Source organism: Camellia sinensis, chromosome 8 (genome assembly GCF_055761805.1).
Source record: "Camellia sinensis isolate YWXY chromosome 8, ASM5576180v1, whole genome shotgun sequence".
In the NCBI taxonomy this organism is placed as follows: domain Eukaryota; kingdom Viridiplantae; phylum Streptophyta; class Magnoliopsida; order Ericales; family Theaceae; genus Camellia; species Camellia sinensis.
Window position 1 is genome coordinate 18,907,166 of NC_138968.1, and position 24,535 is coordinate 18,931,700.

The following is a 24,535-nucleotide window of genomic DNA, read 5'->3' on the forward strand; positions in this document are numbered from 1 at the left end:
GCTACTTCCTAAACCCATCATATGCACTTCTATTTATACACAAATCGGGAGAGCCAAAGTCAAGTTTGGCCACTGCCAACAAGCTTGACGATGGCCAAACTACAAAAATCTAGCTTGGTTGAAAACTCATTTCCAAAATCCGCAGCTCGCTTCTTTTTCTTCAGTTTGCAGCCACTATTGTTGACAACTAGGGCTTCCAATCACACGGAGAATCTGAGCCAATATTCAACAATTCTGTGATCAGTTTCTGTGTTCCTAAACTTTTTTCTTACAATTACTAGTAACAACACATTTTACTCTGTTTTAAACCCTCTAAGGGTCAAATATATTTAAAACTGCAGCTTTTAAACCGATTTTTGTATGCAATGCAGAGTTCTTGCTGGGCAAAGAGGGTTTGACACTAAGAAATGGAGGGCTTATGGACTATGTTTTGTGGGGAATCCGATTGACCTTCCGGTAAGGCAGAGCCTTGCACCATTGATTTCATGTTTGTGACACGGCCTTCTTCGTGTATCAACCATGCCATGATTATTTGTTTTGATATATTGCTCGTGGTCGTGTTCTTATTCAATGTCATTTGGAAGAAACCATCAAAGCACTTTCATGGTGTTACGCGTTTGCAAATGATATCTGCCATTTTCAATGGGGTTTTGGGATTGGTATACTTGATTTTGGGTATTTGGATGTTAGTCGATAAATTAAGGTTGTCCCAGTCTGTTTCACCTTTGCATTTTTGGTTGTTAGTTTTGTTTCAAGGACTAACATGGTTGCCAATGGGCTTAATGATTAGCCTTAGAGGAAAACATTTCCCAAAAGCATCATTGTGGGTTTTGTCAATTCTTGCCTTCTTGTTTACTGCAATTGCTTGTTGTTTATTCCTCGTCACCGCCATTTTTATCAAAGAAGTGTCAATTGAGGTAGCTTTGGATGTACTGTCCCCTTTTTAGGGGCAAGTTTATTGTTGCTATGCACTCACAAGAGTGACAAATATGAAGAAATTGATGAGAATCTATGTACCCCCTTGAACAGTGAGGTCAATGGAAGTAGTAAAACCGAGTCTGTTGTCACCATCACTCCATTTGCGAAAGCTAGGTTTTTCAATAAAATAACCTTTTGGTGGCTGAACCCATTGATGAAAAGGGGGAGGGAGAAAACACTTGAGGATGAAGATATATCCAAATTGCGCGAGGAAGATCAAGTACAAGCTTGTTACTTGATATTCACAGAGAAATTCAATGAGCAAAAACAACTCAACCTATCATCCCAACCATCGGTTTTGTGGACAATAGTTTCATGCCATTGGAAGGAGATATTTATGTCGGGATTGTTCGCACTGCTAACAGTTGTTACTCTATCTACCGGTCCACTTATTCTCAACACCTTCATTGAGGTTGCCGAGGGCAGAGAAAGTTTCAAAAATGAGGGGTATGTGTTGGCCATCTTACTTTTCTTTTCTAAGTGCATTGAGTCCTTAGCACAAAGGCAATGGTATTTCTGAAGCAGACTTATTGGTCTAAAAGTGAGGTCTTTGCTAACAGCAGCCATTTATAAGAAGCAATTAAGACTATCCATTGCTTCGAAAATGATGCACTCGGCCGGTGAGATAAAGAACTATGTTTCCACAGATGCTTATCGGATTGGAGATTTTCCTTTTTGGTTTCATCAAACTTGGACAACGAGCCTCCAGCTCTGTCTTGCCTTAATAATCCTATTCCGCGCAGTCGGGCTTGCGACAATTGCATCCTTGGTGGTGATAATTCTTACTGTGCTTTGCAATGCCCCGCTTGCAAAATTGCAGCATAAGTTCCAGTCTAAGCTCATGGTGGCCCAAGATGATCGGCTCAAGGCTACTTTAGAGGTGCTCGTGAACATGAAAGTGTTGAAACTCTATGCGTGGGAAAGTCATTTCAAGAATGTCATCAAAAACTTGAGGAAAGTGGAATATAAATGGTTATCGGCAGTTCAAATGCATAAAGCATACAATGGCTTTCTCTTCTGGGTATCCCCGGTGTTGGTCTCAGCTGCCACTTTTGGGGCATGTTATTTTATAGCGATCTCGGGTTTACCCTTGTTGTATAGTGATCCAGACTTGTGTCTGTAGATGTTGGTAGTTGACTATTATCTTGTTTGCATCCTCTTTACTTCATATTTGAGTTATGGGATGTGTTGGGTGGGTTTGTTTCAGGTTGGTTGAGTTTAGAAACCAAAACTAGTTGCCCAGATTTTTGGACTGTACGCTCGAGCGGAGATGTTGGCGCTCGAGCGGAGATTACACCCTTTCAGTATTTTCCTGTGCAGCGTTGTACGCTCGAGCGTAGGGTTGGGAGCTCGAGCGGAGGTCTGGTTCTGCAAAAGTGCTGAGCGAGTGCATTCTGCGCTCGAGCGGGAGGTTGGCCGCTCGAGCGTAAGTCTGTGAGTGGCCGCTCGAGCGGGGTGTTTTACGCTCGAGCGGGAGACTGGGTTAAAGTCCCGAATTTGTGCCTTTTCAAATCACTTTTTGCTTTCTCTTCTCTCTCTTACTTTTCCAAAAAGCCATTTTCAGAGCTTCTCACTCTAAATCGGCCCTTCTCTCTTAGATTTGATCTAGTAAGGATCGTTTACTCACCTTTTGTCTTCACAAAAGTTGTGTTGATCGTCGAGAGCTTCCTTTTGATCAGAAAATTTCGAGGTTTGGAGCATTTTGGTTTTGATCTTCATCTCCTTTGAGGCTCCGGGTTCGAGGTAGGGATAACCTACTCCTCTCTATGGGTTTTGTCTTTAAATTTTGGTATTTTGAGATGTTGGGCTTGGTTTGGTAAATTTGTGAAAGTTTGGGGCTTTTGTGTAATTTTACAAAAGTTGGGGTTTTATTCATAATAAACCTAGAAGCATGTTTAGCATAGAAAAATAGAATGATTGTTGAATCATTGATGAAAATGGAACCTAAGGGTTGAAATGGTAATTATGGAAAATGGCCTAATTACATTGTATAATTAATTGGAATAATTAATTGGTGAGAAATGAGGAAATGAAATGTTGATTGAATATCCATTTGTGCATTTATTTTCTGTTTAGAAATAACTGCTTTGGGCTATCGGTGGAGGATAGTCGTGATTGTTGTAGACAATGCTTGATGATTAAATAAACTGAAACTAATCAATGAAATGTGTCATGGAACTTGACGGTTGATAGAATACATTAATTATATGTATTGTGTGATTGTATATAGAACCTTTGTGTTTGTATACGTTATGTGTAGAGGAGGAGATAGGGGATGTACTCCGCGGTTTAGGGGAAGATAGGGGATGTACCTCTAAACCGGATAGGTATTGGGAGGAGATAGGGGATGAACTCCGTAGACAGAGCTCATATGCTTGTCTAGAGAAGTGAAGATAGAGCTCATATGCTTATCTTTGTGAAGTGTGGATACAGCTTGTATGCTTATCTGTGGATATTGTTGATATACATATCTGTTGTAGAATGTGGATACAGCTTTTATGCTTATCTGAATGTGAGATATAGTTTTTATACATATCTGTGGAAATGGTGATAGAGCTAGCATGCTTATCTGTTGAAAAAGGGAAAATGAAAAGTAATTGGGACTTGTAAGTCGTTGACATAAATAAGTTATTTATGTGATTGTATCAGTGTTGACCAACTATCAATTGCTAATGTTTTAGTCATTGTTCATGGTTGGTTTAGTGTATTTCTACTGGGCTGTGGCTCACCCTATATGGGAATATCATTTTCAGGTACAGGAAGCATGCCACCTCCAAGGACATTGCTTGGAAGGCTAGAGGCGGACATAGTGTAGTTGTTTTACTTTTGATGTATTACATGTAACTTCAAGCCAAGGGCTTAATGTGTATCGAGTTAGTACTCTTTGTTGTAACCAAGTGTTAACTTGGAAAGCTGTAAGCCCGTAGGGCATTTTGTTATGATGTTATCATGTAATACTTATGTAACGAGACGCTAATAAATAATAGAAGGTGGTTTGTTTATACGTCAACGCATGTCTTGTTTGATGGGATTAATGTTATTATTTTGAGGGCGTTACAACTTGGTATCAGAGCGTACCGGGTTCGAATACTTTGGGTACGTGGGAAGTGATTAGGATCACAATGGGTTTGTCTCGCTTGATAGAGACTTTGATGTAGTATCATATGCTTTGTGCTTAATTGATAACATGCTTATGTGACTATGTGGGTATGGGATTTAATTTCTAGGATGTTGATTGGATCCTTGAGTTTCTGTGAGTCTTGTTGGAAAAGCACTTGATCAATGCTGTTTCTAACCGGAACTCTAGTAACGTCTCGGGACTATCATTATCCGGAAATGAAATTCGTAAGTGCTTATGTGTTTATGTGCTTATGTGGAGTGAATTACAGTTGTCCATGCATTAGGACGTGAGTGTCTAGTTTCGGCACATTTGTGAATGTGTTAACGTTCTGTGTTACCTTTATTAGGATGTCAGGACGAGGAAGGGGTGCTAGGCGTGGTAGACCTGCGAGGCAGGAAGTACCGTTACCGGAGGAGGTTCCGGCAGTGCAGGAGGGAGTTGGACAGGCCACTGTGGCCGAGCCAGTAGGTCAGCAGGCTATGGGTGCCTTGGCCAGAGAGTTAGCAGGAGCTTTGGGTATTCTTAGGGCTGAGAATCAGGCAGCTGAGATAGGGCCTTCCTTCTTGAAGAGGGAGTTCTTTCGGTGTAATCCGGACGAGTTTATCGGGGATCCTAAAGAGCCGCTTAAGGCAGATGAATGGCTCGAACAGACAACGAAGACGTTTGAGATGCTTGGCATCGAGGACGGAGCATTGAAAGTGACCTTGGCATCCTTCCAGCTGAAGGGAGATGCGGGTCAATGGTGGAAATACGAGAAGGCTCGTGTTGGTGGGACTTGGGAGGCATTTGTGAATGCTTTTCAGGAGAGGTTTTTGTCTGCAGTAGCTAGAGAGAAGCTGAGGGATCAGTTTAGCCGGCTTAATCAGCAGGGCTTGTCAGTGGCCGAGTTTGAGGCTACTTTTACCAGTCTGTCCAGGTTTGCACCGGAACTGGTGGCGTCTGAGGAACGCCGTTGCTATGAGTTTGAGCGGAAGTTGGGGCGGGGCCTCAAGTTGAGAATTGGTGGGTCTTATATTCGAGAGTATAGACACCTAGTGGATGCTGCAGCTCATATGGAGCTTATGATGCAGGAGGAGGATGAGGGGCAGAGAGGCTCCAAGAGGAGCCAGGATAGTCAGAGTGATGGCAGGAGGCAGAGGGGTTCTAACCCTCAGCAGTCGCAGGGTGGTGTTGCTAGATCGACCTTCCCAGTGCCGAGTGCAGGCTCCAGGAGAGGTGGTCAGGGGGAATTCACTTGTTACAAGTGTGGCCAGTTGGGTCACAAGGTTTCAGTTTGCCCGCAGAAGGGTGGGGGTCAGAAAGCTGCTTCTTTTTCAGCTAGACCGCAGAGTCAGAGTTTGGGCAGGGGGCAGCTCTTGACTTGTTATCAGTGTGGACAACCTGGGCACATGAAGAGGTTTTGCCCACAGTTGAGTGCCACTTCGGGAGCGTCTGGTTCTAGGCAGACGCAGGGTTTTCAGCCAGCTCTGTCTGTGCAGGCCTCGAGGGCCAATCCGGGAGCTTCGTCATCCCAGTCTGTGCAGCAGTCTTTTGCTCCGAGAGGTGAGCAGGTAGACCAGGGGCCTACGGGGCGCGTGTATGCTGTTACCGCGCAGGATTTAGTACCAGCTCCATCAGTAGTGAGAGGTACTTTTCTGTTTTGCAACTCGGTTGCTAATGTGTTGATAGACACGGGTGCATCTCATTCTTTTGTATCTGCTGCATTTGCATCTGTTTTGGAATTGGAGTTAGCACAGTTAGCATCTCCTATTTGTGTGGTATCGCCTTTGGGTGGTGAGTTGATTCTGAAACAGGGTGTTAGAGGTTGTGATATAGAGGTCGCCGACTATAGGCTTCCTTTTCCGTTTGTTGTCATGCCCATGAAGGGTTTTGATGTTATTTTGGGTATGGACTGGTTATCGTCATACCGGGCTGTTATTGATTGCTACCGCCAGAGGGTTACATTGTGTACCTTGAGCGGGGAGTGGTTCCATTTCTTGGGAGACCGGGTTGGTAGTGTTTTGCCACCGGGGTATGATTCGCGAGGGCGAAGTGAGCTTAGTGGTTTACTTGCTAGTTTTGAGAGTAGCGAGTGTGTTGAGACACAGATTGTGTTGCCGAGGGTGGTTTGTGAGTATTCGGATGTCTTTCCCGAAGAACTTGTTAGTTTGCCACCTCACCGGGAGATAGAATTCTCTATTGATTTAGTGCCGGGTACGGCGCCGATTTCTATGGCACCTTACCGTTTTGCTCCAGCAGAGTTGGTTGAGTTGAAAGTTCAGCTCCAGGAATTGCTAGATAAGGGCTTTGTTCGCCCTAGTGTGTCACCGTGGGGAGCACCGGCCCTCTTTGTTAAAAAGAAAGATGGTGCCTTGAGATTGTGTATAGACTACCGGAAGTTGAATCGGGCTACGGTTAAGAATAAGTACCCTATGCCCCGTATAGATGATTTGTTTGACCAGTTGAAGGGTTCCCGTTGTTTCTCTAAGATAGACTTGAGATCGGGTTACCACCAGTTGAGGGTCAGGGAGGAGGATATTCCGAAAACGGCATTCCGTACGCGGTATGGCCATTACGAGTTTCTGGTGATGCCATTCGGGCTTACCAATGCACCGGCAGTCTTTATGGACTTGATGAACCGGATTTTCCGGGAGTTCTTAGACCGATTTGTGGTTGTCTTCGTGGACGACATCCTTATCTATTCGCCTTCTGAGGAGGAGCATGAGGCACACTTGAGAGTGGTGCTTGAGTTACTTAGAGCCCATAGGCTGTATGCCAAGTTTGGGAAGTGTGAGTTCTGGCTGAGGGAAGTCAAATTCTTAGGCCACGTGGTATCCGGGGAAGGGGTGTCTGTGGATACATCCAAGGTTGAGGCAGTGCAAGATTGGGCACAGCCTAAGAGTGTGTTTGAGATCCGCAGTTTTCTGGGATTAGCTGGGTATTACCGTCGGTTTGTGAAAGATTTCTCCAGGATAGCGTCACCGTTGACTAGACTGACTCGGAAGGGAGTCAAGTTTGAGTGGAGTGAGACTTGTGAAAAGTCGTTCCAAGAGTTGAAAGTTAGATTGACCACCGCTCCGGTGTTGATTATTCCGGAGAGAGGGTTGGGTTATGCGGTTTATTGTGATGCCTCACGAGAGGGTTTGGGTTGTGTGTTGATGCAAGAGGGGAAAGTGGTAGCTTATGGCTCACGTCAGTTGAAAATACACGAGAAGAATTACCCCACACACGACCTAGAATTAGCAGCTGTGATCTTTGCCTTGAAAATCTGGAGGCACTACCTTTATGGTGAGAGGTTCGAGGTATTCTCGGATCACAAGAGTTTGAAGTATCTGTTTACACAGAGAGACTTGAATTTGAGGCAGAGGAGATGGATGGAGTTCATCGAGGATTATGATTTTGAGTTACATTATCATCCGGGAAAGGCCAATGTTGTGGCCGATGCCCTTAGTAGGAAAACCATTAGTGATGTAGCTTGTATAGCCATCCGGGAATGGGAGATGTTGGAAGCACTTGGCGAGTTTGATTTGCTACTGGGCGAATCTGTCGAGGCTGCGGCCTTGTTTTCTGTTGTTGCGCAGCCTACACTTGTGATTAGAGTGTTAGAGGCACAGAGAGGTGACCTTGAGGTAGAATCCCTCCGAGAGAAGATCTCCAGTGGGAAAGTTGAGAAGGGTTTGACGGTGTATCCCGACCTGAGTGTGAGATACCAAGACCGTTTGTTTGTACCGGAGTCTTGCCGAGAGGAAGTACTCCGAGAGTTTCACCATTCGCGCCTTGCGGTGCATCCGGGAGGTAATAAGATGTATCAGGATTTGGGTCGCCAGTTTTGGTGGCGGGGTATGAAGAGAGATGTGGCTGTTTTCGTATCGAAGTGCCTTACTTGCCAGCAAGTGAAGGCCGAGCATCAGAGGCCAGCGGGTTTGTTGCAACCCTTGCCTATTGCCGAGTGGAAGTGGGAGCATATCACTATGGACTTCGTTGTAGGTCTTCCGAGGACTCAACGGGGTAGTGATGCTATTTGGGTGGTTGTAGACCGGTTGACTAAGTCGGCGCACTTTATTCCTATGCGCGTGAGAGATTCGGTGGATCATCTTGCCGATTTGTATGTTCGGGACGTAGTGAGATTGCACGGGGTCCCAGTGACGATTGTCTCAGATAGAGACCCTCGTTTTACTGCTAGGTTGTGGCAGAGTTTGCAGAGTGCCTTGGGCACTAAGTTGACCTTTAGTACGGCTTATCATCCTCAGACTGACGGGCAGTCCGAGCGTACTATTCAGATCCTCGAGGATATGCTTCGGGGTTGTGTCCTTGATTTCAGTGGGACGTGGGAGAGGCACTTGCCATTGGTAGAGTTTGCCTACAACAACAGTTTTCAGTCTAGCATCGGTATGGCACCGTTTGAGGCCTTGTATGGCCGACCGTGTAGGTCTCCAGTTTGTTGGGCCGAGGTGGGTGATGCACCTTTGTGGGGTCCGGAGTTGGTTAGGGAGACGACGGAGAAAGTTGAGCTTATCCGTAGGAGGCTTGTTACAGCCCAGAGTCGACAAAAGAGTTATGCCGACCGTAGGAGGAGGCCTTTGGCGTTTGAGGTAGGTGATCATGTCTTTCTGAAAATATCACCTAGGCGAGGCCTGATGAGATTTGGAAAGAGTGGGAAATTATCCCCTCGGTTTATTGGTCCTTTTGAGATCCTTGAGAGGATTGGCGAGGTTGCTTATCGGTTAGCCTTACCGCCGCAGCTGTCCGGGGTGCATGACGTGTTTCATGTGAGTATGCTTCGGAAGTATGAGCCAGATCCATCACATGTGCTGGATTGGAGCGATTTAGAGGTAGGTGAGGATGCCTCGTATGAGGAGAGACCGGTTCGGGTCTTGGATAGGCGGGATCAGATCCTGCGTGGCAAGACCATTCCTTTGGTGAAAGTCTTGTGGAAACATCATGGAGTGGAGGAAGCCACTTGGGAACGTGAGTTGGAAGTCCGTGAGAAATATCCGGACTTGTTTATTGATGTGTAATCTTGTATTTGAATTTTACATTTTGTTGAACTTAAGAGCTTTTATATATGTCTTAAGTTGTGAAACATTGAGAATGTTTTGATTATTGGTAGTATGTTTTGGAACTTGCCTCATATGGAAGTTGAATGTAACATTATATCTATTGAACATATTGTTGAAATTGGAAGGTTAGTGCATAATGTTGATGCATGTTAATAATACATATGTTGTTTACATATTGTGATATGTCTCTTGTTAAAGGGATGGGATGACCGGTAATGGGTCGAATTGTTGAATGTTAAATTGTAACATTGTTCAAAATGGAGGAAAACTTGTTTTGAAAACTGGTGCTTAATTTCGGGGACGAAATTCTTTAAGGGGGGGAGGTTATAGCGATCTCGGGTTTACCCTTGTTGTATAGTGATCCAGACTTGTGTCTGTAGATGTTGGTAGTTGACTATTATCTTGTTTGCATCCTCTTTACTTCATATTTGAGTTATGGGATGTGTTGGGTGGGTTTGTTTCAGGTTGGTTGAGTTTAGAAACCAAAACTAGTTGCCCAGATTTTTGGACTGTACGCTCGAGCGGAGATGTTGGCGCTCGAGCGGAGATTACACCCTTTCAGTATTTTCCTGTGCAGCGTTGTACGCTCGAGCGTAGGGTTGGGAGCTCGAGCGGAGGTCTGGTTCTGCAAAAGTGCTGAGCGAGTGCATTCTGCGCTCGAGCGGGAGGTTGGCCGCTCGAGCGTAAGTCTGTGAGTGGCCGCTCGAGCGGGGTGTTTTACGCTCGAGCGGGAGACTGGGTTAAAGTCCCGAATTTGTGCCTTTTCAAATCACTTTTTGCTTTCTCTTCTCTCTCTTACTTTTCCAAAAAGCCATTTTCAGAGCTTCTCACTCTAAATCGGCCCTTCTCTCTTAGATTTGATCTAGTAAGGATCGTTTACTCACCTTTTGTCTTCACAAAAGTTGTGTTGATCGTCGAGAGCTTCCTTTTGATCAGAAAATTTCGAGGTTTGGAGCATTTTGGTTTTGATCTTCATCTCCTTTGAGGCTCCGGGTTCGAGGTAGGGATAACCTACTCCTCTCTATGGGTTTTGTCTTTAAATTTTGGTATTTTGAGATGTTGGGCTTGGTTTGGTAAATTTGTGAAAGTTTGGGGCTTTTGTGTAATTTTACAAAAGTTGGGGTTTTATTCATAATAAACCTAGAAGCATGTTTAGCATAGAAAAATAGAATGATTGTTGAATCATTGATGAAAATGGAACCTAAGGGTTGAAATGGTAATTATGGAAAATGGCCTAATTACATTGTATAATTAATTGGAATAATTAATTGGTGAGAAATGAGGAAATGAAATGTTGATTGAATATCCATTTGTGCATTTATTTTCTGTTTAGAAATAACTGCTTTGGGCTATCGGTGGAGGATAGTCGTGATTGTTGTAGACAATGCTTGATGATTAAATAAACTGAAACTAATCAATGAAATGTGTCATGGAACTTGACGGTTGATAGAATACATTAATTATATGTATTGTGTGATTGTATATAGAACCTTTGTGTTTGTATACGTTATGTGTAGAGGAGGAGATAGGGGATGTACTCCGCGGTTTAGGGGAAGATAGGGGATGTACCTCTAAACCGGATAGGTATTGGGAGGAGATAGGGGATGAACTCCGTAGACAGAGCTCATATGCTTGTCTAGAGAAGTGAAGATAGAGCTCATATGCTTATCTTTGTGAAGTGTGGATACAGCTTGTATGCTTATCTGTGGATATTGTTGATATACATATCTGTTGTAGAATGTGGATACAGCTTTTATGCTTATCTGAATGTGAGATATAGTTTTTATACATATCTGTGGAAATGGTGATAGAGCTAGCATGCTTATCTGTTGAAAAAGGGAAAATGAAAAGTAATTGGGACTTGTAAGTCGTTGACATAAATAAGTTATTTATGTGATTGTATCAATGTTGACCAACTATCAATTGCTAATGTTTTAGTCATTGTTCATGGTTGGTTTAGTGTATTTCTACTGGGCTGTGGCTCACCCTATATGGGAATATCATTTTCAGGTACAGGAAGCATGCCACCTCCAAGGACATTGCTTGGAAGGCTAGAGGCGGACATAGTGTAGTTGTTTTACTTTTGATGTATTACATGTAACTTCAAGCCAAGGGCTTAATGTGTATCGAGTTAGTACTCTTTGTTGTAACCAAGTGTTAACTTGGAAAGCTGTAAGCCCGTAGGGCATTTTGTTATGATGTTAACATGTAATACTTATGTAACGAGACGCTAATAAATAATAGAAGGTGGTTTGTTTATACGTCAACGCATGTCTTGTTTGATGGGATTAATGTTATTATTTTGAGGGCGTTACATATTTTCTCAGAGTGCCTTTGTATGCTAGTAATGTTTTCACATTTGTAGCGACTTTACGACTTGTTCAAGAGCCGGTTAGATGTATTCCTGATGTAATTGGGGTTGTTATTCAAGCGAAAGTTGCATTCGCTAGGATTGTGAAATTTCTTGAGGCGCCTGAGCTAGAGAACACAAATATCAGGCAAAAACGCAACATGGGAATGAAGAGCCACAGCATTTTCATCAATTCTGCTAGTTTTTTGTGGGAAGAGAGTCCGTTAAAGCCCACGCTTAGAAATATTAATTTAGAGGTTCGAGATGGTGAAAAGGTGGCTATATGTGGAGAGGTCGGTTCAGGCAAATCGACTCTTCTGGCTATAATCCTGGGAGAGGTTCCAAATATCTAGGGAACTATAAATTCTTGCTGCTCACTTCCTCTCATTCATTCATAGCTATTAAGTACACCTCAACTTCACAACCACTGTACTATTTTTATACTAATCCTGCACTGTTCTTTCACTAAAAGAGGCCATTAGAAAAATAAAACTGAGCAAGGTGTGGAGTTCTATTCTTTCGCTAATTGTTTCCTCATTATGTGTCAATTTTTTGTAGTGTAACTTGCTCCCCCTTTCATTAGATTGGGGGAAATTTTGTTGTCGATGACCAATTTGGATCCATTTGCTCTATTTTACAAATTCATGTATACGGGACTATTGCATATATTTCTCAATCGGTATGGATCCAGACCGGAACAATAAGAGAGAATATTTTATTTAGGTCGGGATTGAATGATGAGAGATACCAGGAAACATTAGAGAATTGTTCCTTGGTGAAGGACCTTGACTTGCTACCCTATGGTGACCTCACTGAAATAGGCGAAAGAGGGGTTAACCTCAGCGGTGGTCAGAAGCAGCGGATCCAACTTGCTCGTGCACTATATCAGGATACTGATATATATCTGTTGGATGACCCATTCAGTGCTGTTGATGCGCACACTTGTTCGAGCCTATTTAATGTAATGTAATTATTTTTTTTTAGTGTAGTGCAATTTATTCTTGTTGGCCGCAACAAGCTTATGGAGAGAATTCATTTCATTGTGGCAGGAAGACGGTCTTACTTGTCACCCACCAAGTGGATTTTCTTCCTACATTTGATTTTGTTTTGGTCAGTTTAACTGCTTTGGGTGCTGTCTTTTACAATGTTCTTCGTAAAATTAGTTTTTTTTTCTTTCTTCTTTTTCTTCTTATTCTTGCTGCAATTCGACCATCCAACCACGATGACATAGCCTTAAACTTAAGCCAATTTGCTTACTGATCATTTCTATGAAATGGTGACTAACTCATTTTTAACGGATTACTTAATTACAGTTCCAAACTTATACTTGTCTACGTCTTTAATGAATCCTAGGACCGCAAGACTTTCCTGTTCTTGAAGTACCTCAAAACCTTCATACTTCCATATAACTTTGATGAATGCTTTTAATGGCTGGTTTGCCCAATGCTTTTTTAGTAGTGTTTTTTTAACAAAAAAAATAAATAATCTTTTTTGTGATAAAGTTGCTGCTAAAAAAGTTAACGTGTTTGGAAAATGCTAGAAAAGTTACTTTTTCTTATTAGGAAAGTCTAGTAAGTATGAAGGCTTATATGGAAATATGAAGGTTTTAGGTACAAAAAAATTGAAGTATCTCAAAACCTTCACACTTTTTTCTAATTGTGAAAGTTTAGGAAGTAGGTTTTGATTGCTGAAAAATGAAGTCATACTTCCGTATAACGTTTTTGGATCTGTCACAAGTAAATTTTTTGAGGGAACAAAATTCATTTAGTGTGTATAGCCAAGTGAATATTCTATTTTCTACTAGAGGTTGTGTCCAAAGGGAACTAACTATTTATAACATTGCTAAGTTTCATCACTATTAAGCAATCAGTTGGTAATAATTTCAATTTTTTTGGTTGACAGTTGATGTCGGATGGAGAAATTCTACAAGCAGCTCCTTACCATTAGTTACTGGCTTCAAGTCGAGAATTTCAAGACCTTGTCAATGCACACAAAGAAACTGGTGGCGCTGAAAGGCTTGAAGAGGTATCTTCTTCTCAAAAGCGTGAAACGTCTACCAAAGAGATCAGAAAAACTCATACTGAGGAGAGATCTGAAGGGGACCAGTTGATTAAACAAGAAGAGAGAGAAGTAGGAGGCATCGGTCTTAAGCCTTACATGCAATACTTAAATCAGAACAAAGGCTACTTGCTTTTCTCCACGGCCTCTATCTGCCACCTTGCATTCGTGATTGGTTCAATACTACAAAACTCTTGGATGGCCGCTAATGTTGAAAATCCTAATGTCACCACATTGCGATTGATTGTAGTTTACTTGGTGATTGGATTTACTTCGACACTAATTTTGTATTTTAGATCTCTCTCCGTAGTTGCTCTTGGTATGCAATCGTCAAAATCTTTGTTTTCACAGCTACTAAACTCCCCTTTTCGTGTGCCCATGTCATTTTACGACTCTACGTCTTTGGGAAGGATACTGAGTCGGGTAAGCATCTCAAAATGTTAAACTTTTTATGATTGTGTTTTTTTTTTTTGGCATTGATATTCATGAAACTAACCCCCTTTTCTCTTCTTTGTTTTCTTATGTTATTTTTTCATTTTTTATGTAGGTTTCAGCCGATTTGAGTATTGTTGATCCTGATGTTCCTTTTAGCTTTGTCTACAGTTTTTCGTCTACCATAAATACCTATGCTAATCTTGCTGTCTTGGCTGTTGTTACCTGGCAAGTCCTGTTCATCTCCATACCAATGATTTATTTGGCAATTCTGTTGCAGGTAATCTTGGGAGATATAATACCTTTTTTTTTTCTTTTTTCTTTTTTGATGATTGAGAACTCGGCCTAGGCAGGATCCTTTGGACGAACGACGCTGGGTGTGTAAACTCGAGATTTAGAAGTCAGCCCCTAAGACTATGAACCAAGAAAACGAGACAGGAAATCGAACCTCAGACTTCCTAGAAGCCAACACCTAAGACTGTGAACTTGGGTGATTGATTTTCCGAGCCTAAAAAGTACGGACACTTCTAAGAAGGTAACGTGTCGTGTTTGACACAATATTGGATTCCGACACGACACTCGTTAGACACTTCCGAACACTTAGATATACATGAAACACATAATAAATTTGAATTGGAATCTAAAGATTAAACAATAACAGTGTAAATTTATAACTGTTTTTCATTTTTAAATTTATTATATTTGACTTAAATATTCATATATTTGACCTATAATAGTTATTTATCTTTGACATATAATAAATATATAAAATTATATATTTTGCACGTGTCTCCTAAGTGTCATGTCTTGCATTTTTCGAAAACTTCCATATTGGTATATCAATGTCTGTCACGTGTCCGTATTTGTGTTTTTTTAGATCCGAGCAACCCCTAGGAGTTAGGAGATATATGACAATTAGATATGAAGTGAAATTTAGCAAAAAACAGAGATTTCAGAATTGTTTGGAAATAGGTGAAATCAAATTAGGTAAGTAATTGAGGTGGGGAAGTCCTTGTATATGTGTTTGTAGAAAAGGTAAAAATGTAAAAGCATAGCTTGTCATAGTGATATTTTTCACCAATTCATATGTTAACATTATATTTGACATTATATTTGCTTGAAGTAAGTATGTATCAAATTGGAACTATGTAAGTGTCAACTATTTTGTGAGTACAGGGTTCTGGGGAATCCTATTGGATCCATGGAAAAAAATAAAATTAATGTTGCATATAACTTTTTTTTATTTTTATTTTATATAAATCAGATGGTTTGCATTAAATATGATTAAAATGGTAAACTGGCATTGATTATTGACAACAGAGATACTACTTTAGCGCCGCGAAAGAATTGATGCAAATCAATGGCACAACAAAGTCTTTTGTGGCAAACCATCTTGCTGAATCCATAGCAGGATTGATGACGATAAGAGCTTTTGGGGAGGAGGAACGATTCTTCGTAAAGAATCTTGACCTCATTGATATAAATGCCAGCCCATTTTTCCACTGTTTTGCAGCAAATGAGTGGTTGATCGAACGACTTGGAGTACTTAGTGCAGTTGTTCTCTCCTCATCAACACTCTGCATGGTTTTGCTTCCTCTTGGAACTTTCAGCTCTGGTGGGTGGTACTTTTCTAATTTTTTATTTTTATTTTTGTTTTATATATAGTTATTATTGCTATATCCCAAGTGTCACGACCCCAAATCGCCCCTAGTAGTTTGGTGTCGTGATGGCCAGTAATCCGAGATTACCGAAGGCCAACTTTCAAAATTCACACACAATCAGAGTATAAATGTATGGGGCTCACAAGTGCGGAAGCAGTAATTTAAAATACAAGTGGTCCATAAGAGCAGTGCATAAGTCAATGGAACGACATACATCTTTACATAGCTTTAAAACTTGAATACAATAAAATGAGATACAAAAATACATATTACATCTTGATAAAAGGCTTCTTGAGCCGACATGTTCAAAATACATAAACTTCACGATTGCCGACATAAACAAAAACACTTGAGCCACAAATCATGAAACATAATCTTCCAGTTTGCCAATATCCTCACTGCCGACATAACATACATGCAAAACACACACATACATCTCGGCGTAGCCGACTTCTTGCTTGTTACCTACATATATACATAGGGAAGGTGAGCTTGGATACTCAGTGAATGGTACAAGTAATAAAGGGGTTAAATGAATGATACCCGAGATCTTTTCAAAACAATACATAGTATATCTTGTCAAAACCATACATAACATAGCTTAGCTTGGCTTGAAATAAAACATCAATCGAACCTTGGTCTTTCAAAACTTGCTTACTTACTTATCATACGTCAAACTTAAAACATGGGGTGATGACATTCCGGCAAAACAAAACATAACCTCGGCATCGAGCACACCCGTTCATAGCCCGTCGGTGGCCGATATCTTAACAAGGGTGCTACTTAGGCTTAACGTCCCCTAGCACGAAAGGACAGTGCTACCTAGGCTTAAAGTCCCCTAGCACGGAAGGACTATGCTACTTAAGCTTAAAGTCCCCTAGCACAGAAGGACTTGTGCCACAAATGCTTAAAGTCTCCTGGCACATACGGACTAGTGCCACAAATGCTTAAAGTCCCCTGGCACGTACGGACTATGTTACCTAGGCTTAACGTCCCCTAACACGAAAGGACGGTGTTACTTAGGCTTAACGTCCCCTAACACGAAAGGACGGCATTACTTAGGCTTAACGTCCCCTAACACGAAAGGACGGTTCCAAGAATGTCATCCAAAACAAAGCTTATACTTGATACATAAAATAGGGAGATCATTCACGCTTATCAAATACTTTCAAAACAAAGCAAAGCCTTTATCAAAACGTATAACATAGCTTTATTAAAAATACCACTCACATAGTTCTTGGGATGTCGGGATCAAGGCAAAGGTCCAAGTCCTACAAACACATGGCAAAGTCTACTAAATAGACTTCTAAAAACAAGTCTTACATGCATGCAAATGATCTCGGAAAAACATGCTGAAAGTCAAAACACTGTTTTACATGTCAGGAAGACATGCTGGGTACCAACCAGGTCTTTGCCGAGGTCCCACACCTCCTGGCCGAGGTTTGGCTACCTAGGCTTCGGCATGCCTGCATGCCGAGGTGCGCTTAAGACAAACTAAAGGTGTAAGTGATCATGCAAGGTAGGCCAATGTGAGATACGATGCTTGGCCTAAATGTGAGGTCTAGGTGAGAGTGATCTCGGCGACTACACCTCGGGAAGTGAGGTCTGGAGATCTGGGTTTCCACCCGTGAAGAACAGGAAGAACATGAACATGAAGATCATGAAGAACATGGATGCCAAAATCATAACTTCTTTATTACAAAAATCTGGGATTTCATGCTATGAGTTCGAAAACATGGACCTGGGTACCCATACTTGAAAATCATGTGGAAACAAACACAAAAATATGGATCTAGGCATGAGCCTTCGGATCAAAACATGACTTTTCTTGAAGAATACATGAATGCTATTTTCTCTTTCGAAAACCGAACTTCAAAGCAATGCATGGCTTACAAATCATATTCAATCACGTAATGCAATAACATAAACATAAAGAACGATAAGAGCAGATCAAGAATCTAACCTTAGAACACGGATCTAACGGTTCGATCTCTAGGAATCAAGCTTAGAAATCCACTCTCCCTCAAGAACTCCTCTCCCTCCTCTAGAGCTTCTTTCTCTCTTCTTCAAAACAAAGATATAGAAATGATAGGTTTTTCTCACTCTATCGGCTGACTTAACACTCAGCTCGGACACGTGGCAACGGCTGGTTGGTTTTCCTCAAAAAGGTGATAGGTTGACAAGACAAGACTCTGACAGAGTGTATCTAACAAGCTACTCGGTAAGGCACTCCGGCAAATGATGACATCGGCTAACAACAAGACTGCGGCAACTAAGGTGACAATGACCTCGGCTAGGAAGGACAACACTTGACTAAGCTGTGCCACAACTTGGCCTAGATGTGCCACACCTCGATCTAGGTCATACCACTCCAGGACAAGATCACTCAGGTGCAAAGGTAACATCTCGGCCTAGATAATACACATCTCGGCCTTGGTGATTCACACCTCGGCCTAGATAATGACATCTCGGCCAATATGTTAGGGCGAAGGTGGAGGTCAAACAAAGGGGTTCCAAGATACTTCTAGACTGAAGATGACCTCGGCTTGGAATGATCTAGGCTTAACATAACCTAGGCTTGGCATGACCCAGGCTTAACATAGCAGGAAAGGGACAAAGCATGCAAGCAACACTTAGACATAACACATAAACACAAAGCAAGACAAGATTCATGAATGCAAACTTAACAAGACAAAGCTATGTAAACGAACATGAACATGACTACAACATGAATATGGGTTGTTACACCAAGCAAATTAGAGTTCATTTGAAAACAAAAAGTTATTTAGGGTATGTTTGGTTACATTTATATTTATGGTTTTCTTTTTAACATTTAAAAAAAAAATTGAAAATTGGAAACAAAAACTAGTTTGGCATCTATTTTTGTTTTCAAAACTTCACAAAATGTACTAAATTCTTGTTTTAAAATAAGAAGTTAGTTTCACTTGTTCAGAAGGAAAAAAAAAAATTCATTTGTTCGTCTTGCTTTCATTGCCACCGGCCACCACCCATCACTCATCACCCCCACCGGCCACCCGCACCTCTAGCCACCGTCACCATTGAGGCCCTTTGACAACCACCACCTCCTGCAGCTGGAAACTGCCTCTAGCCTCTGCCAACCACTTCCCATAGGCAACAACCACTTTTGATCACCTTCTCTTAATGAAAATCACCTTTAGCCACCACCTCCAGCCACCGCCACCACCTCCTACTAGTGGAAACCTTCTCTTGGCATAAATGTTGCCAAACAACACATTAGGGTACTGTTTTATACTTTTATTTTTCAAAAAAATTGCAAACTATTAACCTAAATGAAAATTGTTAACTTAAATAAACACGTCTGACAACGTATTTCACTTCCTCCTAAAAAAATGTAAATAATTTTTCAAAATTTACAGTGCTGCTCTTTTCATAAGCTGGAAGTGATGGAACTATAATCCACTAATGATTCCTTTTATATGGAATTTCTCATTACCTCATCTTATTTGCAGGATTTGTTGGAATGGCATTGTCCTATGGTCTCTCATTAAACATGTCCCTTGTTTTCTCCATTCAAAACCAGTGTACTCTAGCAAACCTCATTATCTCTGTAGAAAGACTCAACCAATACATGCACATTCCAAGTGAAGCACCTGAAGTGATCGAAGCGAATCGCCTCTCGGCCAACTGGCCAATAGTTGGTGAAGTCGAGATTCAAGATTTGAAGGTAATTTTTTTTTTGTACATTAACATTAAATCCGACAAATTCTTAACGTCCCAACTGAGAAAATCTGATATTGAAACAGATCAGGTATAGGCTTGATGCGCCAATCATTCTTCGTGGAATAACTTGCACATTTGAAGCAGGGCACAAAATTGGTATCGTTGGAAGGACTGGCAGTGGGAAGTCTGCACTGATCAGCGCTTTGTTTCGTCTGGTGGAGCCTGCAGGGGGCAAGATTGTCATAGATGAGATTGATATTTCTACCCTCGGACTTCATGATTTGAGGTCGCGGTTTGGGATTAGACCTCAGGATCCTACTATTTTTAATGGGACTGTGAGATATAATTTGGATCCATTGGGTCAGTATACTGATCAGGAAATATGGGAGGTAATACATCAATCCCTCTTGTTTATTCAAATTAGTTTTTCAATTTGCTTAAATATGTGATTGTTTTTACTGTTTTAACAGGTTCTTGGAAAATGTCAGCTTGGAGAGGTTGTTCAGGAGAAAGAAGCGGGCTTGGACTCGATGGGTAAGAAGCCTAAGATTTTTACTCTCCATTTACCAGGAATTATTGCCTTGTTTTCTGTTTCTCATTTTCTGCTTTTGTTTTTAAATTTTTTGGAAACAAAAAAGAAAAAGAAAAAAAGAGGGTGTTTTCTTTTGTTTTTAAGACCGATTTACTCCTTCCTCCCTCTCCCACCACCTTTGGCCACTCTATCCACGGTCGACCACCAAATAAATAATTATATGGGTCCCACTTCGGTGGACCAATCTCTTTTTTTTTTGGGTGAATAAGCGGACCAATCCCAAAAAATTTTTCCCACCAGCAGATCATGGAGGGTCAGGTCAGCTTTGCCTATGTCATGACTACAGATTTTATTAGTCTGAGTGCATTATGTCACTATGCTGAGTTGGTTATACATTTCCTAGTAAACTATGAAGCACAAATACTCCAAAAAAGGTGTCGTATGAGTATTAGATACGTATTGAATACAGATACGCGTTTGATACGGTGGGATACGTATTGAATATGACAAATAAATATCTGATTTTAAATTTTTTTTAATTTTTATTTTTTAAAATTTTGGATACAATAAGGATATGGCCGGATACGTGAGGGATACACCAAATAAGTATTTAAATTTTTTTTTATATTTTAATATGCCAAATAAGTAGGATGCTGACCTCATTTGTATTCCCCTTTCTCATTTCAGTTGTGCAGGATGGGTCAAATTGGAGCATGGGACAAAGGCAATTGTTTTGTTTGGGCCATGCCCTCTTGAGGAGAAGCAAGATATTGGTGCTCGATGAACCGACTGTCTCAATCGACAACGCAATAGACTTAATTTTGCAGAGAACCATTAGGATCGAATTTGCTAATTGCACTGTGATCACAGTAGCCCATAGAATACCAACCATCATGGATAGCACCATGGTTCTAGCCATCAGCGATGGTTAGTTACTTAAATTTTGTTCTTTCTTCCTCACCCAATAGTGGTTCCTGCAAATTCTGAAGCAAAGTGCTTTGATTAAGTTTTTCCAGAAAAACCGGTAGAGTATGACGAGCCACTGAAGCTGATGAAGCAAGAAAATTCACTGTTTGGGCAACTTGTGAAGGAATACTGGTCTCATTATCAGTCTACAGAGTCACATTGAAGCTTATGGTAATGTCTTATGTTTCATAATGGGGATTTTGCAACCCCATAGAAATGGAGAAGATTAGAGACTGGAAATACCTAATCTATGCTATGTATCGCCCCGTGCCCATTTTTCGAAAGGCAATAATGATCGAGAGTGCTTTTATTAAAATATCTTGAGAGTAAGAACTTTTACAACTATAAATTTAAGAAGGATGAGGTGCACACACTATGCATGTGTAATTATATATAAATTTATGGGTTGATTATGAAAATTAATTAGAAGTTACTGTGAATAAGTGTCAAGACAACATTATTGCAAGTTTAATTTTGTTAACTCTATTCTAAGGGCATCTATTAACATGTTTGAAATGGTTGTACATTATTTATTAAAGCATGTATTGTAAAAAATCTATAATCATTGTAGATTTTGTTCATTAATGTTCTTTAGCCTTGCACCATTGATTTCATGTTTGTGACACGGCCTTCTTCGTGTATCAACCACGCCATGATTATTTGTTTTGATATATTGCTTGTGGTCGTGTTCTTATTCAATGTCATTCTGAAGAAACCATCAAAGCACTTTCGTGGCGCTATGCGTTTGCAAATTATATCTGTCATTTTCAATGGAGTTTTGGGATTGGCATACTTGATTTTGGGTATTTGGATGTTAGTTGATAAATTAAGGTTGTCCCGGTCTGTTTTATCTCTCCATTGGTGGTTGCTAGTTTTGTTTCAAGGACTAACATGGTTGCCAATGGGCTTAATGATTAGCCTTAGAGGAAAACATTTCCCAAAAGCATCATTGTGGGTTTTGTCAATTCTTGCCTTCTTGTTTACTGCAATTGCTTGTTGTTTATCCCTCGTCACCGCCATTTTTATCAAAGAAGTGTCAATTGAGGTAGCTTTGGATGTACTGTCCCCTTTTTAGGGGCAAGTTTATTGTTGCTATGCACTCACAAGAGTTACAAATATGAAGAAATTGATGAGAATCTATGTACCCCCTTGAACAGTGAGGTCAATGGAAGTAGTAAAACCGAATCTGTTGTCACCATCATTCCATTTGCGAAAGCTAGGTTTTTCAATAAAATGACCTTTTGGTGGCTGAACCCACTGATGAAAATGGGGAGGGAGAAAACACTTGAGCATGAAGATATACCCAAATTTCCCGAGGAAGATCAAGCACAAGCTTGTTACTTGCTATTCACAGAGAAATTCAATAAGAAAAAATAATTCGACCCATCATCCCAACCATCGGTTTTGTGGACAATAGTTTCATGCAATTGGAAGGAGATTTTGATGTCGGGATTGTTCACGCTGCTAGTAGTCTTTACTTTATCTACCAGTCCACTTATTCTCAACACCTTCATTGAGGTTGCTGTGCTGCCGGTAAATATGGTAGGTTTCAAGTTCTGGAACGGTTTTATAGTAGTTGGCTCTTCTCGTCGTTCAGGCAATCCGTTGTTAACGTCGGTTTGTAGGGCTCGCAGAAAACTAGTAACTGCTCTTTCCATGATTTGCTCCATTTGGTAAGCACCACTGACCGATGATCCGGTTCCATTTCCATCATTAGCCATCACTACAAGGTGAAAATGATTAGTGGACTTCTTCTTTATCTTTTTTTTTTATCCGAATCAATTATTATCACAATATTATATCTACGATTCATAATGATATCATAACAACATATATATATATATATATATATACATTACTTACATAATACCGGTTTTACCTATATAAGGAAAAGATACAAGTACAACATACTTAGATAACGGTTAAGTGTTAGTGTCTAATCCTACTAATACAAAATTGGATTAGGCTAATCACCGTCAGGTCACAAAAGGATCGTCTAGAAGGGGCTGTTAGGCCACCACCATGAGAACTAACTCTGGAAAACTGGCCCATGAAATAACTCCGCAAACTCACTCTGCATGAGGGATTCGAACTCCCACCCACTGTGCTCTATCCCAAAGCAACTCCATACCACTTGGCCATTTCCTACAACACAGGAAAACTTAGCCTAGACATTATAACATGGTTTACTTGTGTTAGACATATCACCTAATATCAAATAACACAATTTTTTTTTGAATATATTATATATATATAATTTTTTTTTTTTACAATTCAAATAATGTGAATTTCAATTAATGTAAATAAAATTAATGTGCATAATCGTACAGAAAATTTCAAAAAAAACACATATACAATTTTATTTTATATGAGGTACTCATATTCCCAAATGGATTGAAGCCGTCACTTGCTAATCCGAGCCTAACATTTCGAGGATCTTTGGCGAATGACTCATGCTTTTTGTCAAAGTCTTTCCATGCTTCAGAGTCCGCCGGATGGCGCATTACATTTTTCTCCTCTACGCGTTTATCTTTGTGCCACCTCATATCAGTAGTTGTCTTCCTTGATATAAATAACCTTTGTAGCCTTGGTTTTAAAGGAAAGTACCGCAAAACCTTGTGAGGGATCTTTTTACCTTTACTTTCACCTTTATGAAATTTGTATCTAGGCTCCTTGCAAGTAGGACATTTATCTTCATTTTCATACTCCTTCCAAAAAAGTACACAATCGTTCTTGCATACATGTATTTTTTGATAATCAAGGCCCAAATCTCGAAGTATTTGTTTAACTTCATTGTATGAGCATGGGAGTGTTTCACCGATGGGAAGTGCATCCTTCAACAGTTCTAGCATCATCGTGAGTGATTTGTTGCTCCATTTATTGAGCACCTTTATATGTAGCAACTTAACAATGAATGATAATTTGGAATATTGCTGGCAATTCAGATACAATTCTTGTTCTGCATCCCTCATTAATCTTGCAAATGTATTTCCTTCACTACTATGAGCACCAGACAAGTCAGGATTACGACTACTAGATGCTTCCCCAGTATAAGCAAATGTGGATGGTCCACTATGTATGTCATGGACAATTTCTCGCACCTCAGTATTGGGAGAATTTGATTTCTCTGTCACATCATTGAAATATTCGTCATTTTCATTTTCGGAGGGATCACTGTCATTCAACTCAAAATCGTCCCCATGATACACCCACCTAGTGTAAGTTGTGACAACCCCATATGCAAACAAATGAATTTCAATTTCATCTATGGTTTTTTGGATACGGTTGTTGCATCTATTACACGGACACCAAATCTTACTCGTCCCTGATTTCATATGATCACGAGCAAACATGATAAATTCTTTTACCCCATCAATGTATTGATGTAACCTTCTATTATGAAGTTGCATCCAACTCCTATCCATCCCAAAATCCCTATTACAAAGTACACAAAGACATTATCCTTCAATTCCAATATCTTGTTACTTTCTATATGTGGTCTTAAAGGAGGAACACAACTAAATTCTTGAAGAAGTTTCACTAATATGTATATCTACTTTTGACTATGTGATTCATATCTATCTTTTGACAAACAAAAATTCAGGGATATATTGCCAAGGCACACCACATAAAACAAAAGCAAAAACAAAAGCAAAAGCAAAACATCAGGACACATAATAACATTGATAACAATCA

At 40.5% G+C, this 24,535-nt stretch overlaps 1 protein-coding gene and 1 pseudogene across 1 annotated transcript; one reads left to right on the plus strand and one right to left on the minus strand.

Annotated features, from left to right (window-relative positions):
* The first annotated feature begins 440 nt into the window (after positions 1-440).
* Positions 441-21,101, plus strand: LOC114303773 (ABC transporter C family member 10-like; annotated as a pseudogene).
* Positions 21,102-22,698: 1,597 nt separating this feature from the next.
* On the minus strand, positions 22,699-24,264 carry LOC114259747 (uncharacterized). Its single transcript, XM_082884982.1, has 3 exons — positions 23,217-24,264; positions 22,874-22,984; positions 22,699-22,718 (listed from the first exon to the last, which is right to left on the minus strand). Exons 1-3 carry the CDS (start codon positions 24,262-24,264, stop codon positions 22,699-22,701), a joined length of 1,179 nt encoding a protein of 392 aa, XP_082741108.1.
* Positions 24,265-24,535: the final 271 nt, after the last annotated feature.